This window comes from Microcebus murinus, chromosome 17 (genome assembly GCF_040939455.1).
Source record: "Microcebus murinus isolate Inina chromosome 17, M.murinus_Inina_mat1.0, whole genome shotgun sequence".
Lineage (NCBI taxonomy): Eukaryota > Metazoa > Chordata > Mammalia > Primates > Cheirogaleidae > Microcebus > Microcebus murinus.
In genome coordinates this window covers 57,326,784-57,353,517 of record NC_134120.1, presented here as the reverse complement: position 1 = coordinate 57,353,517, position 26,734 = coordinate 57,326,784, and the positions used below count along the sequence as shown (strand labels likewise).

The window sequence follows — 26,734 nt, the reverse complement described above, 5'->3', positions numbered from 1 at the left end:
GACGTGTGTGGGGCATCCCTTGCGTGGCGGTCTGTGCGGGACACAGCGTCGGCCCTGAGTCCTGGAGATGCTGGTTTGCTCCTCTCAGAATATTTTTTCCTCTTCGGTTAAGAAGTTATTCAAATTTCCAAAACACACAGTCTCCTAGGAGCTGAGAAAGGCCCGTCATCGGCACGTGTTAGTGAGCGGGAGAGCGGCCTGGCCTCCCTGGCGGCGCTCGCCCCCTGCAGCGCGCGGGGCTCCCAGGGCGGCGCCAGGCCAGGAGCGGCTTCTTTTTGAAACAGCCCTGAGGGGACCTTAAAGTTAGTCTGATGTTAGAAAGATCTTCAAAAAGCGCCTAGTTTAGTTCCTCCAGCGTTTTTCCAGGCATGGAAACCAAGGTCCCGAGAGTTTCCAGCTTCCAGCAGAGCCGACCCTGGATGCTGGCGCCCAGCGCGGCGTGCGTCAGGGACAGGGGCTGCCGGGCTGCGGGTCGACGCCCTCTCTCTGTGGTAGAGGCCCAGCCGCGCCGCCCCGCCCCGATGCTCGGCCTCCATACTCCGGCTTGCGGTGCAGCTCCGTCGGCCACGCCTCTGCGGCCGTGGCCCTCCCTCACGTGGGGTGAGTGCGGCTCCCCCCACCGTGGCTCCCGAACCCAGCGTTTGTTTCTGGTGTCTCTTAACAGCAATAGCAGGAACTTTGTTTTCAGTGGTTTGTGGTTCCACCTGCACTCATGGGTCTATTATCTTACTTGAGATGTGTGATGTTGAGGTCAGCAGGGCTCATTAGCACATCCCTGCTGTATACACAAATAATGGACACAGACCTCATCAAAGAACCGCTTTATAATTGTGTCACTATAGCTTAGGGAAATGTTGGTGTCTACTTCTGATGTCTGTGTTTCTCGGTATGGTGCTGGCACCTTAAAACATCTGTGCCTGCATCTAGTAATATAGTTACTCACTCACTCATTTATTTAGCACAATTTTATTTGCTATTTGCAAAAATGTTATTTGCTATAACAAAGTGAAAAGGCTATGCTGTGTGCTGTGGGGGAAAAGAGATGAGCAATACCAAGTCAGTTTTACAAAACTCTTAATGAAAGGGAAAACAAATTTGTTACAATAGCAGGTATCATTAATAATCATAGCATACACTCACATAATAGTCTCTACATTATGCTATTCTTGGTGCTTTCTATTTATATTATTTCAGTTAATTCTCATAGCAACTTTATGAGGTAGATACTATTTCTGTCACCTTTCTTTAGCTAAGAGGACTGAAGCACAGAGAGATTGAGTGACTTGCTCAAGGTTGCACAGCCAGTAAGTAGTAGAGCCTTGCTTCAAAATCCAGGCAACCTTGCAGCAATATCCACTTGTAGCCACTGTGCTACCCTGTCTTGGACAGCGATTGTTACATTAGAAAAATGAGGGTAGATAATTCTGAATGGGGAATGGCTTGTAGTTTTTGAGAGTCTGTAATTCACATCTCAGTTGTACTAGGGATAGACCAGGCCAAGATCTGAATGTTCAAAAAGGATTTTAAGAAATGTGTTTACATAAATTGATTTCTTGTCTTTCACAATTACTTGCCACAATTCACAAGCTTTGTATAAAGATTCAGTGCAAAAGTAAGTTGTTAAGGAAAATCACATGATTTGTTCCACTTTGGTGTGATGATCAAAACCCATCTCTATTTATTTGCAAACAGAATAATGATTTGATGGCTTGATATATTTCATACCACATGATCATGTCTCTGTTACAGTGGCCTGGAGATATCAGTATTCCTTTTTGCTCAATTAATTTACTGTGGTTAAATTTTTGAGTGTGTGAGTTTCCTTTTATTTAACTTTTTTGCTATACACTTTGCAATAAGCCAAATCCTGGGAACCATTGAGCTACAGGTCTTTATTGATAGACAACACTTGACCACTGAGGACAAGAGGATCTGAGCAGTAAGGGGTTTCCCAGTTCCATGTCTCACCTCTTAGCTTCTAGTACATTCAGGAGTACCGCCGCATGTAGCAGGGAGCTCCTGCTCCCTGCCTCGACCTCTGAATCCCAGAGAGGTTCTGCTCACCTCCTTTGCCTCCTCCCCAGTGAAGCTCTCTGCCACCTCCCAGCCCGACCCTGGCTGTGGGGGACATTCATGGTGCCCGGATCAGGCTGCCTTGTGCACCCCTACTCCTGGGCACGGGGTCTGCGCCTAGGCTGCTGCCCCTGCCTGGGCACTTGCCTTCAGGGCTAGCCTTCATGATCACAGCTACCCAAAGTCCCTGTGCTGCTGTCTGCCTTGTCTCTGAGACGTGGAAGTTCATGCCATTGGACTTAGCCTCAGCCAGGCCTTTTCCAGATCACTCTGCTTGCCTGCATCTCCTCTCACTGCCCTAGAGCCTCTCCTCATGCCTCCTGTCCCTCTGGTCTCCCACTAATGGCTTCCGCATCTTTGTTCTTTGCAGCCATTGTTGCCATAGACAGCCCTTGGGTTTTATATGTTTAGCTTTCAAACAACCTCTGCTTTTGTACATTGCATGTTGAGACACATAAACCAACAACAGCTGACAAACAAACATTTCGAGCTATGGTTGGCCAGCATTTCTTGCCAGCCTATAGTTTAATTTCAGAAGCATTTATTTATTCAGTCAACATTCATTCCAAAATATTTATGGAGAGCCTACTTAGGGCCAGGCATCATTCCTGAGGATGGAGTACTAAACCCTCCACACCTGATTCCCACCCTCAGGGAGCTCTCAGCCCAGCATTGCCACCTTTAGACTTTTGTGTATTAGAGGCTCAAAACTAGAAAATAGAAATTTTGTATAAATGAAAGAATGGATGATTGAATTCATTGGTGGCTTGATTTTATGACATGAAAAACTTCATGTACTTTTTAAAAAATTTCAGAGTATATTACAGGGGTACAAATGCTTTGTCATATAAATTGCCTTTGCACCTCCTGAGTCAGAACTACAAGTGTGCCCATCCCCCAGATAGCACATACCACATCCAATAGGGGTGAATTTACCCATTCCCTCTTCCCCCCTCCCACCTGCTTGACACCTGATGAATGTTACTTCCATATGTGCATGTTTGTGTTGACCAATTAGTTCCAATTTGATGGTAAGCACATGTGGTGTTTGTTTTTCCATTCTTGTGAAACTTCGCAAGATCGGCTTTAGCTCCATCCAGGATAATACAATAGGTAGTTTACCATTTTTTTAATGGCTGAATAGTACTTCATGTATACGTATACCACATTTTATTAACCCACTCATATATTGATGGGAACTTGGGTTGTTTCTGCATCTTTGCACTTATGAACTGTGCTGCTATAAACATTCGAGTACAGGTGTCTTTTTTATAGAATGTCTTTTTTTTACTTTGGGTAGATACCCAGTAGTGGGATTGCTGAATCAAATGGAAGTTCTACTTTTAGTTCTTTGAGGTATTTCCATACTACTTTCCATAAAGGTTGTACTAGTTTGCATTCCCACCAGCAGTGTATGAGTGTTCTTATCTCTGCACATCCACAACATCTGTTGTTCGGGGACTTTTTGATAAACGCTGTTCTTACTGGAGTTAGGTGATATCTCATTATGGTTTTGATTTGCATTTCCCTGATGATTAGAGATGTTGAGCATTTTTTCATGTTTCTTGGCCATTAGTCTGTCTTCTCTTGAAAAGTTTCTGTTCATGTTCTTTGCCCATTTTTTAATGGGTTGTTTGATCTTATATCTAGAAAACCCAAAAGATTCTGCCAAGAGATTACTGGAATTGATAAATAAATTCGTCAAAGTCTCGTGTTACAAAATCAATGTAAATCAAATACAAATCAAATACAATACAATAAATCAAATACAAATCAGCAGCATTCATATACACCAACAACAGTCAAACTGAGAACCAAATCAAAGACTCAATACCTTTCACAATATCAACAAAGAAAATAAAACACCTAGGAATTTATTTAACTAAGGAGGTGAAAGACCTCTACAGGGAGAACTATCAAACACTGAGGAAGGAAGTAGCAGAGGATGTAAAAAGGTAGAAAACCATACCATGCTTATGGGTTGGCAGAATCAACATTGTTAAAATGTCTATACTACCCAAAGTGATTGACAGATTCAGTGCAATCCCCATTCAAATATCAATGTCATTTTTTGCAGATATAGAAAAAATAATTCTACACTTTGTATGCAACTATATAGCCAAAGCAACCTTAAGCAAAAAGAACAAATCGGGAGGGATCAATTTACCAGACTTCAAGCTATGCTACAAGGCTATAGTAACTAAATCAGCATAGTGTTGGCACAAGAACAGAGACATAGACCAATGGAATAGGACTAAGAACCTGGATATAAAATCATCCTCACATAGCCATCACATCTTTTACAAAGCAGACAAAAATATACACTGGAGAAAAGAATCCCTGTTCAATAAATGGTGCTGGGAAAGTTGGATAGCCACATGTAGAAGATGGAAACAGGATCCACACCTCTCATAAAAATCAATTCACAATGGCTAACAGAGTTAAATTCTTAAGGCATGAAACCTTAAGAATTCTAGAAGAAAATGTTGGGAAAACTCTTATAGACATTGGCCTGGGCAAAGAATTTATGAAGAAGGCCCCAAAAGCAGTCATAGCAACAACAAAAATAAATAAATGGGGCCCAGTCAAATTAAAAAGGTTCTGCACAGCCAAGGAAACTATCATTAGAGCAAATAAATAACCTACAAAATGGAAGAAAATTTTATATCCTGTACATTCGATAAAGGGATGATAACTAGAATCTATATAGAACTCAGGAAAATGAGCAAGAAAAATCTTCATGTCCCTTTGTCACCAACAATGAAAGCTTGTAGTAAGTGCTGCAGTTGGAATGCTTTATTAGCTTTACAAATGACATGAGGGCTATATTTACAGAATCGTTCACAATCTGTAGGAGTCCCTCAAATTTTTCAGTTGTACTATGCTGTATTTTATTGGGAATATTAAGTGCTATAATGGCATCTGGATATTTGGGGATCTACATAGGTTTTGGGACAAGGACTTCCATACATGGACATATACAGTACAGATATATGTTCATTGTTGTTGAATTTCGAATCACTTTACAACATATTGTGCAATATAAATGACGATCCAAATAGGAAAGCAATTAGTTTGGAAGTCATTCAGCCATAGTTTTGAATCATGATTTGGCCCAACTTAGTTGCAGATCGATTAAAAATATCTATCTGGGAGTCTTTTAAGTTCTTTACATGAATTATGTAATTTTATCCTTAATTTCTACATGAGTAGATACTATCATTAGCTATATCTTATAGGCATGCAAACTGTGACCCAGAGAGGTTAGGTAACTTGCCCAAGAACACATAGGTAATAAGTGGTTGCACTAGGATTTGAACCTAGGGCATCTGATTCTAGTACTAGCATGCCATGTTATAGCTTCTTTCTTCTTTGGACCTACAATTTCTTAGCTCTAAAATAAGGGAGTTGGTTAACATAATCTGTAGGGTCTCTTCCAGCCCTAACATTCTGTGATCTCTGACTCCTCAGCTGGTAGAAGACTAAACGCACCTTCATGTGCTCATTTCCACACAAGCCCCAGTGCACAGACATCTCCGTGGTCGTCTCATAGAAAGGCATGCATTATGAATAAATTGCGTGTACAAGTACTATGGAGGAGGAAAGAATCTCTGTGCCATTCTGCATGTACTTTCAGAGGAGAAACAACTGTTTTATCCCTTGTTAACTGGTCAGCACACTTCGTGATTTATACTGGGGAAAAATGACACTTACAATAATGAGAACCTTCTTTAAAGCAGAGGTTCTTGGGGTACAGCCCAGCAGAGCACAGAATGTCTCTTTAACGGCTTAGCTTCACAGAAGTAAAGAAGATGGGCCTCAATGGAAGATTAAGCTTCATGAAGGCACAATTGAGGCTGGTGGCAGATTGTGTAAAAGTGACAAAGCCGAGATTGTTTTCTTTATTAGGAACAAGTAATCAACAGAAGTATAAATAGTAGATTATGAGTTAAAAATTGCTCATGTTAGATTGTCCAGAATACCACACACTACACTGTTGCCATTTCTCTTGAAACCTCATTCTAAGATAAACATTAAGGGTGAGATTTATAAGGAGGCAATTATAATAATCATAGAAAATAATATTACCACCCATAAAAGACATTACACTGAAAACAGCTAGCATCTGCTGAGCCTCCGTTTGCCAGGATGCAGTCTGGGTGTTCCGCACGCCTGTCTCCCTGCACTGCCTGGGAGGGGTTTTACTCCCGTTTACACAGGAGGACAATGTAGCTTAAGTATGTGACCCAGCTTAGCACTCATTTCGTAGTGAAATCAGGGTTTAGACTCCAGAGCCCTAGTGCTGAACCCTGATGTTTGTCCTGCTAGTGATGTCCAAGATAAAACTTCCCTCGGGACCCCATGCAGAGCTTCTTTACCCAGGTTCCAGAACACAAGGTCCCTGGCCAGCCCTGAGTGCCCATGTCCTGAGCTTTGTAGAGGTGACAGTGACCATGGAATATTTAGTTTATGATGGTCTGGACATCAAAGAAGACTTTACGTACATTAAAGAGACCGGGCGATGTACAAGGACTTCAGTGCAGCCTTGTGGCAACTGAAGTCAGCAAGACACCTCATCTGAGAGGGCGTCAGCTGCAGTGACGGGGTGGAGAGCTCCCTAGGTCTCCCTCACGTCGCACAGAGGAAAGCACACCGGGGCACCGAGCAGAATGATCACTGCTCCTTAAAATGAGCAGAAAATATCTTTCTGCCTTGAGTGCAAACTAACATTTTTCTGAAGCCTCTACAGACAGGGCACGTGCAGGATGTGCCGCTTTTAGCCCTTGGTGTGTGTGTGGGGTTGTGGGTTCTTGTTTCTGAGCCTGGGTGGGAATTACATTTTGACGCTTTCATCTCTAGGTCATTCGTGTCCGGGGCTGTGTCGGAGCCAGTGGGACGGCAAGGAGGGCATGTGGGACTCGGGAAGCCGCCAGGGCTGCGCTTCCATCAGCAGGTGCTGTGGCTCCTTCCATTCCCAGCCCCTTCTTGCTCCTCCACCAGCCACACCCCACAGCCAGGTGTGGGCAGGGCACCTAGTGAAGGGGCGGAACAGAGAGTGAGTGTGCACAGAAAGGTTTTCTGTCCTTCCCCAAGTGACCTGCCACTCATCTTAGTTTCCTAAGCCTCAGTTTCCTCATCTTGGCAAAGAGCCCCTAAGACAGTACCTGGCTTGTAGTGTTTGTTGACTAAATGATGAGTGATGGAACATTTGCAATAACAGTAGGGATGATAAAGAAAAATTTAAGGGCAATTGATGCCAGCTGGGACGGGGTTGGGAGGTGACTGCTCTCATTTTGGTTATTCTGCTGGGGAAGCTGGAGAACCACGAAGCAGTACCATGTCCAAGGCCACGGAGAAACTGGGGCAGGCCTTTGTGCCCAGGGTAAGCGAGACCCCAGCTTCTGTTCCAGCCAAGCCGAGTGCTTCCCGACTCATAGAGTTCCGTGGTCCGGTCACCGAGGATGGAAGTGCTGGCCTTTGCGTGGGGGAAGGTGCCTCCCGTCTCTGCCTGCCCTGAGTTTTGTGGATGTTCTTCCAAGGGGCTGCCCACCAGCCTGTTGTTTCCCTAATTGCTATGTAGAGCATTAAAAGATACCACGTAGCTGTAGACAGGCACGTAGGTGTTCACCGGGGTGGGGCAGTCGCAGGATGAGCGCACTGCAGAGCGCGGGGAAGCAGCCTGTGCGACCCTTGCCCACAATGGTGCCCCTGACACTCTAAATGTAGGGCCTGGGCAGGAGGGTAGCGGAGTGGGTCCGCTGATTGGCTGACCTGGGCTTCTGATGCTCTTATAGAACCCTCTCCTAGGAGGAACTCTTTCAAACTTGTTAATTTCTGTTGTGATTACCAAATTACTCTTTTTATCCCTAAGTATTACTGAATTAATTGCAACTTTTGGCCAATACATATGATTTTATTAATAATTCATTCCATTTTATCATTCCTTTGTTCATCGAACATTCATGATCATGGAACGGGTGACTCAGTGTGCGGTCCAGGTGGGGCTGGAACTGCGGAAGGTCGGCACTACGGGCAGGGGGATGGCCAGACACAGTCAGAAAGAGCTGGTGGCCTGAGCTCCAGCCCTTCCTGTCCCAAGATTCAAAGCCCAATAAGGCCTGACTAGTTGTCACTTGCAAATAAAGAGAAACGTGGTTGCAAATATGTGTTTGTTAAAAAACAGCAGCAAACAATTAAAAACTGTGCTTTCTGGCTCATCTCTAGCAACCTAACCTGTTTTTTCCCTCTTCCCTCTCAAGGAGCCATGCAGCAAGCAGCCTTTTATAATGCAGAGAGCACTTGAGTGTGTTGTTTGGTACAACTGCCTAGGTCCAAAGGTCCAAACTTGCTCTTTAATTTGCTGTGCCAGGCTGTGGGCTGTAGCTGCTTGTAACTCCACCTGGTAACAGCTCTCCAGCATCCCTGTTGGGAAGGAGTGTGGCTCTGGAGTTAGCAGCAGACTGGGAGTTAAACAAGCTTCAAGGTCAGTCTCGGCAGTTTTCTCTGGCTGGGTGCAATTTAACCTGTGCTGTGCGTTGATGCGTGAATGCCGGCAATGCTCTTGGTGTTCAGACCCTTTAATCTCATTAATATTGAGTAATAATACCCACTGCTCACATAGAACTCTTAAGATTTTTGGCTTTCACGTGGACACATTTCTATTTTTAAGAAGACTAAAGAAAGCCCCATTGACTACATTCCCATTGTTCTGTGAAGTGAGCCCAGGAGCGCCTGCACCACCCTCTGCTGCACCCATACTCCTCCTCTTTGCTGACCTCCCATTTGAATTTTTTTTCTTGCACCTGTTCACATTGTTCTTCTCAATATCCTTTGCTCATGGAAACCTATTTTCGTTGAAATTTTGTAATTTCTCTGTATAATGTTCACTTTGTGTGTAAAATAGATAAAATGTCTTCCAGTGTTTTATTGGCTCCCAATTTAGATATGTTGTAGAGAGAAGAGAAATATACTAGTTTATATGATTTACACCGCTTTAATAGCTTAAATGAACGCAGACAGTGGGCCCTTAGGGTTAGGAGGAAGCGTGCACCACCCTCAGCACGTCTTTCTCCCTTAGCTTGTGCGTTGTATGGACGGTTGCGGCGAGAGCATAGCGCAGCTACCAGATCTGAGTGAATGCAACAGAGTTCAGGCCCGAAGTGGACTGACTTCCCTCTTCTGCTCCCCCAGTGCTCTCTGTTCCATTTAGTTGAAGCTGTTATTAATCACCCACTGTGCCAGACACTGAGGATGCAAAGGTGATGTGCTCTGGGCTGGGGAGGGCTCTCCCGTGGGGCAGGACAGACAAATGGAGTGATACTGGCCTCAAGGTGGCTAGCACTGGATTGGAGAGCGTGCAGGTTGCCATGGGAATGTGCAAGCAGCGACACTTAATTCCAGGTGGACATGGGGACGTTGGGGAAGCCTTCACAGTCATGGCATTTAAAAACATTTTTTTTTTATTTCTTTGCTAAAAGGTCAATCGGGTAAAGGAGAGGGGAGCAGGTGGCGTAGGCAGGGGAATAGTGTGCATAAAGGTGCGGGTTGGGAAAGCCACCGGAGGTGAGCTCGGTGTCTGGGATGTGCAGAGAGCTGGGAAGGAGGTTGGCAGGACGGTTGGGACACAGTCGGAGGCCTTCCACACGTGGCTGACAGACTGTCCCGGACGTGTCGGGGCCCACTGAAGGATTTGAAGTAGAGGGGTGACATGGTGTTTATGATCCAGAAATAACAGTCTACTTGATAGAATGAATTTTCACTTACAAGTAGTTTTTGAGAATGTTCTGTGTGCCAGACACTGTGAAAATGCCATGTGTTTGGGAGAACTTACATTCTAAAGACTGAACACAGTGAACAAAACCAACAGTCAATGATATGAGTTATTCAAAGGTGGAAGGTGCTACAGGACAAATCAAGCCAGGGACGTGGCCCTGGGGGTTGGCGGGGAAGCCACCACTCTGAGCAGGGCTCTGTTACTCCCCAGCGTGGAGGTCGCGCTGCCTGTTTCCTCGTGGCATGTTTCCTGTGTGCACTCTAGGACGCAGGCTCCGTGTTAGGGTGTCTCCTTTGTGTCCTTCAGTGTTGCTGTTTTACAAGTTTTCTCAGAGAAGTAGTCTTGAGAACACCTTTCCTGGACTGGCTGCGGAGTACAAGGGAGACTCCGCTCTGTGCCCAGCAGGGTGTCTGGTCCCTGCAGTGATGTGGGGAAGTGAGACACATTGGAGCTGGGGATGAGGAGGCCGAAGGGGACGCTCAGAACCAAGGTCCAGGGCATGAGTGGGTATTGCAGGTGGACGTGACCAGCCACTTCTGTTGTCACTAAGGACCTAACAAGACAGAGGGGCTGCGGCAGGAGCTCTGGGCTGGGGTGAGGACAGCGTGGCTTCCAGACTGCAGTGGATGGCCTAGGGGCTTCTGGGATCCAGGCCCGGACCCACTGTGGCTGTTGGTCCGGCTGCTCTGGGCTCAGCGGCAGCAGTGGCTGGGGGGCCCCGGGGTGGGGAAGGGACGGTGCTTGAGGTTCCTCTGTCAGAAGCAGAGTGTGGGGGCGCAAGGGAAGCCCAGGTGAAGGGTGAGAGTGATTTGTGCTGGGGCAGGGAGACCAAGGATCTACAAGGGTCTGACAGTGGACAAGTGATTCCAGGGGAAGAGGTCTGGGGACAAGTGACCTGTAGCAGTAGAGCTCCCGCGTGCGGGGCCGGCAGGTCCCACCACACGTGTGGGACAAGCTCCCGACTGGCCGTATCCTCGGGGAGGAACTGAACAGAAAGACAGGTTTGCTTTTCATTTTGAAAGGTGAGGGTTTTATCAGTCAGTGTTCGATGAGGAGGATGGGTTTTAGGGCCCTGGTTGGGGTCATGAATCAAATCATTTTGAAGTTTTTTAAGTTTACCAGAAGTATGCTTTTTTTGTTATTGAGGAGACAGGCATAGGGATTCAGGAAATCCTTAACTGGCCCATGGTAGTATAAAGAAGTTTTTATGAAGGGCCTGAAATGAGCAAATTTAGGACAAAAAGTGTTTTGTCTTTGTGGATCCTGGGGTCCTAACCTGGCACAGGTTGTCAGAAATGGACAGTTTTCAAAAGGAAGTGCTGACTCGAATGGAGCTGGAGTGCCCGCTGGGGGCCTCTGCTTTCCCCGCCCAGCCAGCCTCCTGCTGGGAGCCACTCGGGGCCACCGGTTTCCCCCTGTGGTCTGGCATGCTCGGGAGTGTGTGCCCAGGGCTGTCCACCCACCTCTGTCCCTGGCTGAGAAATGATTAGTTATGGGAACCAAAGACCATTCTTTTAAGTCTTTGAAGGTCTCCATCTAGAGATGGAGGGACAGTTTAGTGCACTGACAGACCCTCCTTGTCAGGGCAGGGGCCGCTCTCCTGCAGCGGAGCATCCTACTATCCCCAGCAGAAGGATAGAGGTGCCTCTTCAGAATCCGGCGTGGGCTGAAGGGTACAGGGGACCCAGGTGTTAATGCAGCTGGTGTCCCGTGGCACTTTGAGGTCAGCAAGATGTGATTTTGTGGAGGTCTCAGAAGGTAGAAGTTTTTGAGATTTTGTGGAAGTGTTAGAAGAAAGAATTTTTCAAATACCATAAAATGTGGATGAAAGTTGGTTCCCTAGGCAGAAGCCACGGGAGGCTCAAGACAAGAAAGTGAGGCAGTTTTATCCAGGTGGGAAAAAGTGACCAGCTGTGACCAACCTGAGGCAGAGGCTGTGGGCAGTGCTGCAGGGCCCTGCCCTCCTCCCGGCCCAGCTGGTCAGTGGGTGTTAGGGAGCCAGGCAGAGCTAAAGCCACACCCGGCTCTCGGGGGGCTGGGGCCGCAAGGCGAGGAGCTGGGCATCTCTGGAACCTGCAGTCCAGCGCCATAGCCAGACGATGGAGTTTCTTTCCAAAACACACGATTGCCGCATAGAGAGAGGGCATTGTGATTCAGGACTTCAGCCAAGTGACTGGGAGGGGACAGATGGAAAAGGCCTCTCTATTTATGACCTGAAGGACTAGAAAGGACAATTCCGAAGATGAAGACCACAGGTAATTAGGAAACTATTTGGACAATACTTATAACTTACACTTTGCCTTAAAAAAACTTTCACAATTTGCTAATAGTGTATTTTTGTTTCTTTCTTTTTTTGTCTCCTTCCTACCTCATGTTCCATGTATATATTTTTAGTGAGGCTGTTCGCTCAGCTAGGGAAAATTTTCTTCACCCAAAGGGACACCCATAGTTAATTGTGGTTCCTGTAAGAACCTGCTAACAAACAGGCTTTTACTTCTGTTCATTGATTTCTTTAACAGATATTTATTGATTGCTGACTGACTACATACAGGGCACATTCTAGACGCAGGGGACTCATCAGTAAAACCAGGCAGTCAAAAATCCCTGCCCTCCCACAGATTGCCTTCTAATGGAGAAAAGCGACAAGAAGCATTATGTGTGTGATAAAATATAACATTACCTGGAAATAAGAGTAGTGTGGAAAAATAAAGCGAGAGAGGAAGGGCCAGGAGTTGGGGTGTGACGGGGAGGGTAGTCAGACCCCAGAGATACGGCATCTGCGCGAGGCCTGAGGTGTGCCAGGGAGGCAGCTGAGCAGAGGCCCGGGAGAGCTCTGGCTGGGGCAGCATGTGCGGGTGAGCCGGGGGTGCAGGAGCGGCGGGGAGGCCAGGTGCCCAGAGCTGGTGAGCGAGGGAGCGCAGGGGTCTGAGAGCTGACCAGGGGACCAGATTGGGGAGCGTCATGTCAAGTTCACTGTAAGAACTTTGGGTTTCACTCGTGAGTACAGCGAATGCCACCGCAGAGTTCTCAGCAGAGGAGAGGCCTGACCAGACTTCCTTGTCAGTAGGAGCATTTCACTGCTCGATGTCATGACTGCACAAGGTGGAAGGATGTGGGGAGGAGATGAGGTCACCTAGGTGAGAGGGGACTGTACCTTAGACAGGGTGGTTGCAGCCAGTTGGTGAGGAGAGGCCGGTTTCTGGATGTGTTTTGAAGGTGGAGCTGACAGAATTTACTAATGACTTGGGGCATAAGAGAAAGGAAAGGGTTAAGGATGGCCCAGGGACTCCCCTGTCTCAGACGAAGTTTCTGAGATAGAGGAGCTACTGACGCATGTTTGGGCATTCTGTCCTGGACGTGGTAAGCTGAGATGTCTGCTAGACATTCCCCAGGGGATGCGGAACGGGTGACTGAAGGTCTGGGGTCCACAAAGAGTGGAGTTGAAACGTGGGACTTGTCAGCATGGAGCCAGTGACCTGCTTGGGCTCACGGGGGCTTGGGCTGGACCACGGAGCGGCGCGCTGCAGGTGGGCGGTGGTGGGGAGGAAGCGCCAGAGGGAGGGCGCAGCGCGGCCTGGGCCTGGACACGCGGAGGGTGCGGCTCCCGCGCGCGGAGGGTCGGCTGTGTCGCGGCGGCCTGGAGAGATGGGGCCTGAGCTGGGACAGGGAGGCCGCCAGGAGCCGGCCGGCCGCTTTGGGGCGGTGGTGGGGTCCAAAGCATGGTCGGAGCTTGCTTAGGGGAGAGTCGGGAATAGCGACAGTGGGTCCAGATAACTCATTTGCAGGGTTAGATGGTGGGAGCAGAGAAGCGAGACTGGGGACCAGAGCGTCTGTCTGCAATGGGGGTCCCAGCGGGTCTCCGTGCTGGTGTGAAGGGCTCCATGGAGGAGCTGCCAATATAATCAGTGTGATTCAAAATGTCCAGAATTCAGAATTCATTTTAAAAACTACCAAAGGGCTAAAATGAGATTTCATTCTTTAAAATTCCTTTCTTAAAATTTTATACAATCATGGATCGTAAGAACTGAAAGGGCTTTGAGAATGTGAGATTTCTAGAATGTAAGAATGTAAAAAGACTTTCAGACCTTTCCGCTGGGTGTGCCTTTGTGGACACGAGTCCCAGAGGGAAGCCTGACCTGTGTGCAGACCCGAGCCACCTGCCCGCCCTGGCTGCCCACCCTGCCCCCACCCCAGCTGAAGCCCCAGGGCCCCAAGGGGAACACCCTGGTTATTCAGATAAAAGATGAAAAACTGCTGGCTTCATCCAGGCCACTCATTTCACCAACAAAATAAACAAAACATTTAGTGTAAGAGTGGAGAGAAGCAGTTCCCTGAGTCTCAGGACGCGGCCTGTGGCTGTGCACGGGCCGGAGTGGCACAGGACTCTTGGTGGGAGGATGCCCAGCCTTTGTCATGCCCGAGGATAAAAGCCGTGCATACCTCGGAGGCGTGTGGGAGGGCATCTGTCAGCCCACGGCCTGGAGCTCTGGCTGCTTTCTCAGTGGAGCGGAATCATGGGGGGCGTGCAAGGTTAGCATATACGAGATGCTCCGTGTGGTTGGGTTCCCATTACGTTCAAGTACATTTATCTAAAATCTATAGCTTGAGAGTCATTAACGGTCCTCAGCAAGGAATACGGGACTCTTCATAACGGGACGCCTGCCTGGCCTTCCAAAATCCATTTGCCGCATCGCAGACAGTGGGATCCTGGAGAATGCAAGTGAGAATTCCCAGGGGCACCCTCGGGTGCCTTTCTATATCTTGATCAGGGTACTGGTTGCAGGGGTGTTTTTCGTTTGCATACACCCATTGGGCTGGACTTTCTGACACACACACACACACACACACACACACACACACACACACACTGTACTGCAATAAAATATTGTTTTTAAATGTCAATGTATCTGTTCAAAATTCTTTGATGCCTCTGCTGTCAGAGTGGAAACCGTATTCCGGCCAGTGGCCTCAGGCTCTGCAGGGCGCCTAGACCTCCTTGCCAACCCCACCCCCGGCACTGTCCCTGCCTAGTAGGATCCCTACCCAGCCTCCGCCCATGGCAGGTGCTCAGCCCATACTTCTTGAAATGAGAGAGATGGAACTGAGGTGGTGTTTATCCTTGCAGGATGGGGGCCGTGTGTCAGGATTTCTGTTTATGTGATACCATCAGGAATTAGGTACTTTATTAGTGCATTAAAATTCTGATTTTGATGCATTTAGAATGCTACAAACATTTGATTTTCACAGAGATTTTCTCCCTTAAAATAGGGTTTTTATTTTTCATGATTATAAAGCCACACTAAAAATTCGCAGGAAACTTAAATGTTGTCAATGACTCTGGCATCTGGAGATAGCCTCTGTTGACACATGGGTCATATCCTTGCAAAACATTTTCCTCTGCATGTTGCGTATATTGACACACCTTTTCTGTTCTTCAGTGAGTTTTACAGGTGGGTCTTACCTACTTTCAGTACTGTTCTAGGTAGGAAGTTAATAAGAATACCTCCTTACATGTTACATACAGAAAACCACAGAAACAAATGCATTTATTTTCATTGGTTTTAAACACAGAAAAGAAATACCATTATCTGCCATTTGAAGCCCTAAAGGACTTTTACTGACTTTAAAATACCTGATGGTGTTTTGATGGAAAGTTGGGTAATTTTTTCAAGCTGCTTTAAGGGGTGATTGTAGGACTGGAAGCTAAATTCTGAGAGTACTTTGGACTTTTAAGAGCACGTTGTTTGTTTTCACTTGTTCTCATGGAATTTGAAACACATTAAAAATCATCTTTTCAGCACTGTAATGGGAGTGATAAGCCATATCATAAAATAGATTGAGTTTAAAAAAAATTTCTATTAGTCTCTTTGATGAGAGGCTCTTCTGTGTTAATCTTATTACAGGGAGATCTCCTTTATCGTGTCATATTCATCTTTGTGAAGGACAACTGTGGCTCCAGCAGCACCACTTAAGAGAAGACTTTCATTAAATGCTTGTAGGGTAACTTAATTCATTACACAGAATATAAACCTTCAAATTAAATTCCCCTTTGTTCCAAATTTATGAGCAGGAACGTTGGCCAGTCTTTGAGTGAGGCCAGAGTGTCGTCAGGGAAGCGGCGCCTTTATGCCGCGTTCTGGTGGAGCGTGTAGGTGGCCACGTGACGCGGGAGGCGTGAGCAGCTTCTGCTCGTCTCCTCCCTCGGGTTTCCAGAGGCACAGATGTGGGTGATGCACTGCATGTGACGTCTTCTTATAGGGCACTCAACACGTGCTCTTTGCATGGAAAAATTTCATGGGAGAGCGTGTATCCCTGTCATCCTATGGCATTCACATGCCATCAAACGCTGACCTTTGAGAAGAATTACCCTCGGGCTGGGCTGGTAATCCCAGCACTTTGGGAGGCCAAGGTGGGAGGATTGCCTGAGCTCAGGAGTTCGAGACCAGCCTGAGCAAGAATGAGACCCCATCTCTCCTAAAAATAGACAAATTAGCTGGGTATGCCCTAGCTAATTTGCCCTAGCTGGGCATTAGGTGGCACACGCCCCCAGTCCCAGCTACTTGGGAGGCTGAGGCAGGAGGATTGCTTAAGTCCAGGAGTTAGAGGTTGCTGTGAGCTATGATGATGACAGGGCACTCTAGCCTGAGTGACAGAATAAGACTCTGTTTAAAAAAAAAAAAAAAAAACAAGAAGAAGAAGAAAAATTGACCTCAGGGTCAACTTCTCATTTCTGAAAATTCTCAAAGCTTTCTCTTCATAATTAGCTGAATCACTACTTTCTGGATGCTGTTTTTTGGTTTCCTTTATAGAAACAACTCCAATATTCCAAACTCCCTGAAGGCCGATACAGGAAATAACCTGGAGCTTCTTTTCCCCTTTTTGGTAATGTTGGTATCTGCGGTAACCTTCCATTACCGCAGACACCGACCTGGAACAGTGCCCATTAATAGAAAGAGAGAGCGAGCCTCCTAAGTGTCAGAAGCGGAGAAAGTCTGAGCGGCGGGAGTCCTGCGCCGCGCCAGCAGGGCTCACGGGTGTGTGCCTTTGGTTTCCCCGGCGGGCAGCTGTTTGCTTGGAAGTCGGTGTGCTGACCAGGCCATCTGCTCGGTAGGGTTTCTCCTCCCTTTCCCGCATTTCAGGTTCATGTTGTTTTTTTTTTTCTTTTACTCAGTGTTTCCCATCTTCATTGAATTTTACTTTTATTATAGAAAGTCCTATACACTGCAGGGGAATAGGAGTGTATATGTAAATCAATAAAAATATTGTTGTCATCTCTATTTTAGGAAATGTAAACTTACATTAATTATGGTAAAATTATTTACACTAATTTTATAAACCAATTAATTCTTTACTTATTTGCTTTACTAATGGCTAAGTTTGACCTCTTTGTCATTTGCAACATAAGAGCTTTGAAAAGGCCCCATGGCTGAGAGCAGGCTCTAGACGTTAATGTCGGCAATACGGAGCCAGAGTCACTCTCAGCTTTCAGGTCTGCGAATGATAGAAGTGTGAACTAAATGAGTCAGTGTTGCTATGTGAATTTTAACAGGGATAACTAATGTAGACTACTTTGCCAATTCACAAAAAAGGCTGATTTTTCAGCTGAGATGCAATGCTGTATATAGGTCCTTATTTTGCGAGTGAGATTGTATCTGTGAAAACTAAGGCTTTAAAAGAGTATAGGAAAAATGGAGAACAACTGCCTTTTAACTAATAGAATGTTAACTCTACCAAGTGGATTAAATTCAGTCTCTGTGAGGCTAGTTTGTTCTCCTTGAAGTCAATGTTGAGCATTTATCTTTGAATCCTATCCGAGTTTAGGTTTAGAATATTCAAATTGTTAAGCTCTGTTAGTCCTTAGCATTTTTTAAAAATATAGCTTTTTGTGTGTATAAGTTTGGAATTCATAGAAAACCCTAGGATATTCTATTTCTTTCATGAATTTAGGACTCTTAAAATTCCTTGGATTTTCAAAAGTAACAAAATATTAGGAAATTCCCTTCCTCTTAAATGTTGTCTAACTTTGTGCTATCTTACATAGAATCGCCCATCTGGTCGATATTAGTTTGTGTATAATTAGAATGAGCTTCAGGACAAAATGGGTTTACCTCTCAGTGTGATGGAAATCTCAGGTTTTATGTTCCACTGCAGAGAATTCATTCTCCAGCTTTGGGCGAGTCAGGACTTTCCTCTGAACTGTTGCCTCACCTGTGAGAGTCGGCCTGGGCCAGCATGGCTCGGAGTCCCTTTCAGCATTCACATTTTATAAATCAAGGAGAATTCCAAGACAGACGAAAATCCATCAGAAGCTTTATGTAGAAATGTAGAGAAGCTAAAGAAGACTCAAATTTGGAGAGAATTTTATTAATGGAAATATGGACAATGATTCTAAAATCTATTGTTGATTGTGGCTTTTCCATGAGAAATCAAATAGGGAATTATGCAAAAAGAATGACATTATCTTCACTTTAAAAGTCCCAACTTTTTTTTTTTTTTTTTGAGACAGAGTCTCGCTTTGTTGTCCAGGCTAGAGTGAGTGCCGTGGCGTCAGCCTAGCTCACAGCAACCTCAAACTCCTGGGCTCGAGTGATCCTTCTGCCTCAGCCTCCCGAGTAGCTGGGACTACAGGCATGTGCCACCATGCCCGGCTAATTTTTTTTTTATATATATATCAGTTGGCCAATTAATTTCTTTCTATTTATAGTAGAGACGGGGTCTCACTCTTGCTCAGGCTGGTTTTGAACTCCTGACCTTGAGCAATCCGCCCGCCTCGGCCTCCCAAGAGCGAGGATTACAGGCGTGAGCCACCGCGCCCGGCCCCAACTTTTTTTTTAAAGTAGTGGAATTATGTAAGTATTACAAGTGGTTTTAATAAGTCTGTAGCTCCTGAAGGAAACACTGGTTCCTGAGTTGTTCAGTCTGTATTCCATTCCAATGTATGTATTATGCATCTGAAATCACCATGGATCTGTCACCAAAATGTTTCTAATGGTTAATAATCCTCGATTCCCCCAACTTCTGGCTTGGCAGAAATGCTCAACAAGTTCCTCAAAGAATGGACAACATATTATAAAAAAACCTGTTTTAAAAATGCTTCTATTGTCTTCCTCTGACTTGATTTCTACTCCATTGAGGACCTTTCCTGGGAGCCTTGGTATGTCAAAAATGCGACTTAGGGGTCAAAACTACATTGGTTCCAAGCTTTCTGACTTAGCCTGTTGACAGAACACAGCTGTAGCGACTGGGCTCTGTAGCCAGGAATTATGCAAATACCTGCTTATTTTAAGAGATTATTTTTTAGTTTTCTTTTTTATAAATTAGCAAATATCATCTTAACATTCCCGTAAGATACTACTAACTAAAGAGGGGCTTACTCTAAGTGAGTCCTCTCCTTCTCAACGGGCAGTGGCTTTCCATCTGGGCTGCCCATCAGAAACCTTCTGGGGGAGCACAGGTGACCCCACTGTCCAGGTGACCTCAGGCCAACCAGAGCAGGGGCCCTGGCGTGGACCCAGGCATCAGGATCGCTGAAAGATACCCAGGTGATTCCAGTATGAGAGCCTTTCCTCCAGGGTTATTAATTTGTTTGAAATACCACAGGAACTAGTCATTAGAAGACAGGAATGCGCTGGAGTTTGGGAATGCAGAGTGTAGCGGGATGGCCCTCCAGGTGAGTCAGGATCGCGTTGGAAGCCTGCCTCTTTCCAGTTTTGTTAACTTGCACAGATGCTTTACTCTGGTCTGCAGTTTCATTCCAGCTTTAGAATTAATCTTTAGCACTTAATAACACTATAGCAATTTTCTAGTATTGTCTGTATCACATCGAGAAGCCAGTAAATTGAAATTCTCAGTCCAGTCACTCTGATTCAAGTGCCCATGTGATGGAAAGACCTGTAGTCTGAGGTGGGGCCAATGACTCACCATTGAGAAGATTCAGGTTTTATGAATTTGATGTTGATATTTCTGTTATCTAAGACGCACGTAAGAGCTTTCTGAGCAAATCAGTAGCACGAGCCTTGTTAGTGCTTCCTGAAGGGTGTTAAGCGTACCTAAGAAAATACACAGTTTTGAGAACTTAGTTAAGCGTGTGGGCATTCCCATTACGAGCGTGTATGAAAGCAGATTTGGAAACCGAGGCAGCACGGTGCGGGGCAGGATGGAATCAAATGGGAGTCATGTTATCTGCCCTGCTTGTGCCACAGGGCACTCAGGAAGCTCAGGTCAGGCCCACCCAGTGCCTGTTACAGGTGGGGCCAAGCTCTAGAGTTTAAGGACATGAAGAACCAGAATATGTGGCCTTGGCAGAGCTGGCAAACTAGCCGCTACTCACGTTTTTAAAGTTCATATTGTGAGCTCTTTGAAGAGGGCTTGCCCTTTTCTTTCCATGTTTCTGTAGCTCAGTACCTGGCACGCAATGTAGAAGAGCTAAAGTATCGGTCATATGAATGAACAAATCACACAATTCATTTCCTTGCACATGCTGTGTTTCCCTCAAACAAGTTGTCAATAAAACCAGTACAGTGTGAATGTGGTTGTATTTGCCCTCTGGTTTAAAGTTCCACACGTCTTTGCATGTGGTGGTCTAACCTCGGATCCTTTCAAACCACAGCAAGGATTAATTTTTTAGAGTTTGATTCAGTTCAGGTTAGTATTCCCTTTTTTTCCCCAACGACTATCTCAACAACACCCAGAGTACCTGTTTTGGCTTAATGTCCTTTTCATGTTTGGTCTTAATCCAAAGTCCAATATTTCTTTTGGAAAGGAAGATAAATTTTTTCCTTCACATCCCCTTTTCCCATTAAGTTAAAGAGAAGTCACTACGTAAATGTGACTCCAAACAGCTGGGTTTTAATCTTTCCGCCTCGGGGGGAGAGCGAGGTGCTCCTGCTGCCATCCTCCGTGGCCGGCCGCGCAGGCTCCTAGCAGGGCTGGTGCCAGCAGGGAGCCGTGGGTGTGCATTTGGCTGCGTTCACATGTTATTCTAAACTAGGTCAGCGGCACGGCTGGTTTCTTTTTCTGTACTCTTTTAGGAGAATGTGAACAAATGGAGGATTATAATACCCTTTTCATATGGGTTCACAAAATTACTTTGAGGACTTAAGTTCTGTGTCTTTCCAACAGGTAAGGGGTTACTCCCTTCGTGGGCCCCAGTCAGCCCCATGTGGTTAGCATAGCTGGGAGGGCCTGGGCGCTGATGCCTGGTCTCGTATTTGAATGATGGAACATTAGATTTGCAAGGACTGTGGACCTGATCCAGGCCTCCCGCCCGTATTCCAGACAGACAAAACCGAGGCCTGGGGAAATGAAGAGGCTGTGGTAGTCAGCGCAGTGGGGGCCCTGGGCTTCCTCCTGGTGCTCTTTCTGCTAGCCTTGCCCTGTGCGGGCTGCGCTGTGTGAATTCCTCCGGCTTCTGCGGGTGCTTCTAGGGAAACTCTCACAGAACACAAACTGACAGTCACTGTAGGGGTACAGGGACTTTTATGTGCTCAAGTGCATGTAGTTATATAATTTCCTTTATCCTTAATTGCTTAAGTTGATAGTAATGTGTTTGAAAATTTATTTTAAATGCCTATGAAAGTAAATCCCATTTTCAAATATTGATTTGTACAGATTTCAGGGATCCTGTGTTTAGTGTGGCCTACTGGGATTTGGGTCTGGGCTCTGTTGTATTTTTATAATTCACCAATGTGGTCCTTTAGCCAAGAGCTAAATATTTTACATGCTTTAAATTATAAAATCAATGCTACCCCTGCCTGGTATTAAGCCTGGGCATGGGATGAATGAACACCAGAGAGGTTAAAGTTTTTGCCTAGAGTTTCACTCTGGCAAGTTGGAAATACAATGTGTGGGCCTCTTTTTGTCAAGCGGGTACTCTCTGGTGTGAGCCATGCCCTGCGGGCTGCAAAGACTGCCCCTGCCAAGGATGTTTCCAAGCAGAATAATGGAGCCCCACAGCTCTGGCTTGGCAGGACAGGTGGTGGGAACAGAGCGCCTGTGTTGCTCGTGCGTGGGCAGTGCCAGGGGCGAGCAGCGTGTGGTGGCCTCAGAGTGTCCCGCAGCGTGCAGGAGGCACCACCCTGTGCGTCTCAAAGAAGGAAGGCCCCTGCCCAGATGGCCCTTCTCTGAGTTTAGTTTCCTGGGATCTCCACATAGTCTGAGCTCCCAAACCACCATGGCATGCAAATGGGGGAAAGAAAAACCGACGACATAGCAACTCGAGAGCACCAAGCTGGCATTGACTGCTTCATGCTTTATATTGTACTTTTCAGAGTGCAAATTCACCTGCACCAGCGGTAAATGCTTGTATCTTGGTTCGCTGGTCTGTAACCAACAGAACGACTGTGGGGACAACAGTGACGAAGAGAACTGTCTCCTGGTGACTGAGCACCCTCCTCCCGGCATCTTCAACTGTAAGTCCCTCTTCGAACCCTGACGGTGCCTGTCTGATGTGGTTTGGGAGGGTCAGAAGGTGGGGTCGTCGGGAGTGGGAAGGATGCTATTTTCTGGCTAAGGAGGGAGATTTGATTTCCACAAAGGAAATGCTTCCTTCCTTTAGGAGAGAGAGATGGCGTGTCTAAAAGTGGGAAATTTGTCCTGTCCTCTGCGATGGTCAGTGACACCGTGTATCCAGTTAGGCTTTTGGTACTTATCTGAGACGCACTGGCTGGCTTCCAAGAAGTCGTGTGTTCGTTTTGTGTTCTTCACACCGGTCTCACCACTTCAGATGTAATTTTAAACGAGCAAAGATATGTTAGGGTCCATAGTTAATCATATAATTTAAATAAGAAAGAAGAATCTAGATGGGACTTTTAAAGGTTCTGATCACGTGTTTTCCTGTTAGACACTGGATGGAAAACAACTGCAGTGAAGTTTACATGCGTGAAGCCCCAAAGCTGAGGCTTCGAGCATTTCTTGAACTTAAAAAAGCGAAATCAGAGTTTGAAGTTAATGATTTTTGATGATTTCATGGTTTTTCTGATAAGGAAGGAGAAAGAAGGCAGCTTTGAAACCCTGTTGAACCTCTCTTAGGCAAGTGGTTTATTTTCTGTTTTTGTGGGCTGAGGGGGTGGGTTGAGGGCGAGGATCTTGTCCCAGCGGCAGATCTTGGGGAGAACAGGGGATCCTCTTATGAGATTATTCCACAATGTATCCAGCTTCCCCCCCCCCCAGTTTTACTGGCATTATTGTAAGGAGTTATATGTGATACAGATTTGAAAACTTTTGTCAATGGAAATTAGACTACATAAATACTGTGCTAGAATTGTGCAAATGGGCAGGGATATTCAAACCATTTTCTCCGTGGCTGCTGCATCTTTATACTGGGGGCAAGCTATGCATGCCCCGGTGTAAACATGGCTGTGCTCCAGTGAATTCTGAGTCCTCTATTTGTGCTTGCCAAATCCAAGAATCTGGTAATACAAATAGTTTTCCTCAAGTTTTTCTATTGTGTCAGTTTGCATTTTCTTAGACTGGATGTTCTTCAAGTCCCATTTCTGCACACTGTGGAAAGTTTGCAGAGGTTAGGGTTAGGTGTGTGGCTTTTTTGGCCCTTGTTCCGAGTTTTCCTTTGGGAATGTTTTGTGCCATAGCCTTTGGCAGTGCTGTGTTCCCCCAGCTGAGTCCTCTGGCTCTCGGGCTCGGGGTCTCTCCAGGGCCCAGATGGCCTGGACACACTCACTGTGCGTGTCCTATTGAGTACACAGGAGCAAGATGGGGGCAGAGGGAAGAGAGCTTCCGGGCATGCCAGGGGCTGGGAGTGGGGGTACCTCCCGATGGCCAGCAGGTGGCAGTGTGCCAGAGGGCCAGCAGCACCGCGGGACCCTCTTGCCTGTCTTTCCCATGGATGGGAAGTGTGAAGGTGCCCCACAGTGAAATGACCTGTGAGTGAGGATGTGCTTGCTCCCAGCCAGACCGCTGGGTCAGGGTCCTGGGCCAGGCACTTGCATGGCAGGTAGGCAAGGTGTATTACCTCGTGTGCCTCTGTGCCCTCCTCTGCTTGTGGGGATGTAAGAATGGTTGTCTGGGACATAGATCCCTAGAACAGAATCTTCCAAATACTGAGCAGCCGGTATAGGTTAGCTGGGCTCAAGCCAGGGGTCTTAGAGGAGAAGCACAGTGTAAAGGCAGCTTCTTGCTTTGTTTTCTCTAGATTAAGTAACAGCAAACACACATGGTGGACCGTGGAGAGCATGCCATGGCCGTGTGGTGCTTGTACTTGGCAGGATCCGCGAGCTGTGCGTGGGCAGCAGGCAGGCCCGCCTCTGCCCTCTGCCCAGGCACTACACAGACTCTCTCCGTGTCCAGGGACTTCTCCCTCGCTGCTGGGTCGTCACCAAGGTCTTCCTTGTTTCAACCCCCTTCCCTCCTGTGCTAGTCCCTCCCATCTCTTGCTCCTTTTCTCGTCAGTATTCTGGCCAGACTTGTAAGGCCTATTTCCAGCCATCTTTCCACTCATTTACAGAACGTGAGCCTAGAAGCCAGGGGAGCACTTGCATATCTGTAAGTGGCTCACCTGCACCCCAGCAGAGGGACCCTAAAGTTCTGCTGGCAACTTCGTGGCCTGACCTACTCAGATACAGCCTGGACTTGTGTTGTTATAGCAACAGTGGGAGTTGTTTATGACGTCTTGTTCTTTATGGAGACTGGAGAGCCGTGAGACAGAATAACAAGGGCAAGGCAGTGGCTGTGGCCTCAGGCTGGCCTGGGCTCCAGTTTCTGCTTAGGGAAGTGATTAGTCTCTCTGTGAAATAGGCATGATTTCTGCCTTATGAGGCTTTAAATGAAATAATACTCTTAGAAGCGTAGTCTCCGTCATCGCGTCGTGACGGTCATCACAGCCACTCCTTGCTCGGCTGTGTCTCAGGGGGTGAGTCACCGTGACTTCGTGTTATCCGACTTTAACATCAGGGTCACTCTCCATATGGAACAGGAATTTCTAGGTGTCCAAAAGTGAGTTTGCACAGAGATTCTGGGTGTTTTCACCTGATCTGTCCCTGGGGAGGCTCCCTGGGGGAAATTCCAGTTGAAGGTGGCCGTGGTGACCCTGCCCGTGGCTGCCTGGTTCTCCGCAGGCATGGGAGGAGCCACAAAGGTGTCGTGTGGGGACACTCACTCTGAGTTGGCTGTGGCTGGCCTGTTTTCTGTGGTCAGGAACTTCTGGGAAAGGTGGGAGCTTCCCTACCCTTTGTTGCAGCTCACTTTTGTTAGGTGTATGGCTTCAGGATGGATGAAGCCTCACGGGTGGTCAAATATTGAATGAATATATGTTCTCTTCCCTGCCTCCTGTGAGACAAGAATACAGAGTAAACAAGGGTACTTTACTTCCTGTACTTCCTGTTAATAGCTGCCGGAGAGCCTTGGAGGCTCCCCACGTGTAAGAGGTTTCAATAGACAACACGCTTTTGTTGGATTGTCTCCCAGTGCCTTTCCTGCAGCAGATGGACAACATGCCTTTCACGGACTGTTAGGTCTGGGAAGAAGATCCCCTTCCTCTCCACCTTGAAGAAATCAAACTGCACAGGAGTTCCTGCCTGTAACCTGCTACACTCCAGAAAAACAAATGGCACCTCTCTCTAGCTCCTATTTAAGAACGCATTGGCATATTTGATCTGCAATACTTTGTTCCCACCTGGAGGAACCCAGGTTCTGATCAAGGTTCTGATGTTTGACTGCACTCAGGGTGAAGCAAGTGGAATCTTCTGAGTGTCCAGGGGAGCTAGGATCCATTTCCTGTCCGTGTCTTTAGCTTTGGCTGTGCACCATGCCTGAGATGGCCCAGCCATCTCTCTCTTTCGTTTGATATTTGCTAATATTTAGAATTTAGCAAGAAGACATTACTGTTATTTGTAAAATCACCAACACTAGTAGTAACAGAAGGCCTTATGGTGGCTCTAAGTAGCTTTTCCCTTCAGAAAATGTTTTTGGAAGCTAGATTGAGGCTCATTTGGGTTTACTTGCCTCTCTGCCCTGCTAACCGCGGCCAGGTTTTCCATCCACCAGGGCACGTTTGTTTTGCTGAGAGACCCACAGGGTTTTGTGTGGATGTGAAAGGCTTGGTTGGTGTTGACTGTCTCACAAGGGGAGAGTTTTGCTGGATGCATCTTTCTGTAGAAGAGGGACTATGTCGTCAGTCTAAGTTGCCAGATGTTGTCACATCTCTACCTGCTCTGTCAAAATGTTGTAATCCTGAGCACTAAGCATACAAATTACACAAATAAAATAATTATTTATACAAATAAAATTATTTACTAAGTGCCTTCTTTGGTTATTGTACGAGGCATTGTGGGGAAATGAAGAAAAACCCGGATCCTGCCATCAAGGTGGGAGCACAGGGAGTGGGGGCTGAGTGGTTTGGGGGTGCAGGGGGTCTCACTCTGGTTGGACTAGCAGTCACGGTGGCTTCCTGGAGGGGCACACGGGCTGTGAGGGAGAGGACTGAGTGCCAGGGCCTAGGCAAGCATGAGCCTGGGTTGGCAGTGAAGGTGCACCGTTCTGGGCCAGAAGGCTGAGGCTCAAGTGGCACGAGATAGGCTGGGAAAGCTAGTCGGGCCAGAGAGAGAGGAGCCAGGTGTGAGGCTCCACCTGTGCCCAGGCTGCCCGCTCCTGCCTAGCCAAGCATGTCCTGTTGAGCTGTGTTTTCTGAGCTCTTTGGCCACATCTTGGTGGGGGGCAGCAGAGTTCCTTTGACTTCCCAGAAGCAATAACTGAGTAGTCTATGCAGTTTGAAAAGAGCCATGCACTCTGAGAGTCTTGGCAAGAGCAGACCTTCCCGAAGCCATCACTGCTAAGGAATTTGTGCCACTGGACCTCAAGAGTAAGCCCAGAGTTGAAAAGAAACCATCTGTCAGTTGGAACAACTTTTCACTCTCAGCTTCAGTGGAATTTCCA

At 46.8% G+C, this 26,734-nt stretch overlaps 1 protein-coding gene across 4 annotated transcripts in view; it reads left to right on the top strand.

Annotated features, from left to right (window-relative positions):
• Nucleotides 1-26,734, top strand: part of LDLRAD4 (low density lipoprotein receptor class A domain containing 4) — a 380,175-nt gene that overhangs the window by 174,950 nt on the left and 178,491 nt on the right. For all 4 annotated transcript variants that reach the window (XM_075993695.1, XM_075993692.1, XM_075993694.1 and 1 more), the window contains exon 4: nucleotides 22,117-22,257. In XM_075993695.1, coding sequence (XP_075849810.1) covers nucleotides 22,117-22,257 — 141 coding nt within the window. The remainder of the gene's footprint in view (nucleotides 1-22,116; nucleotides 22,258-26,734) is intronic.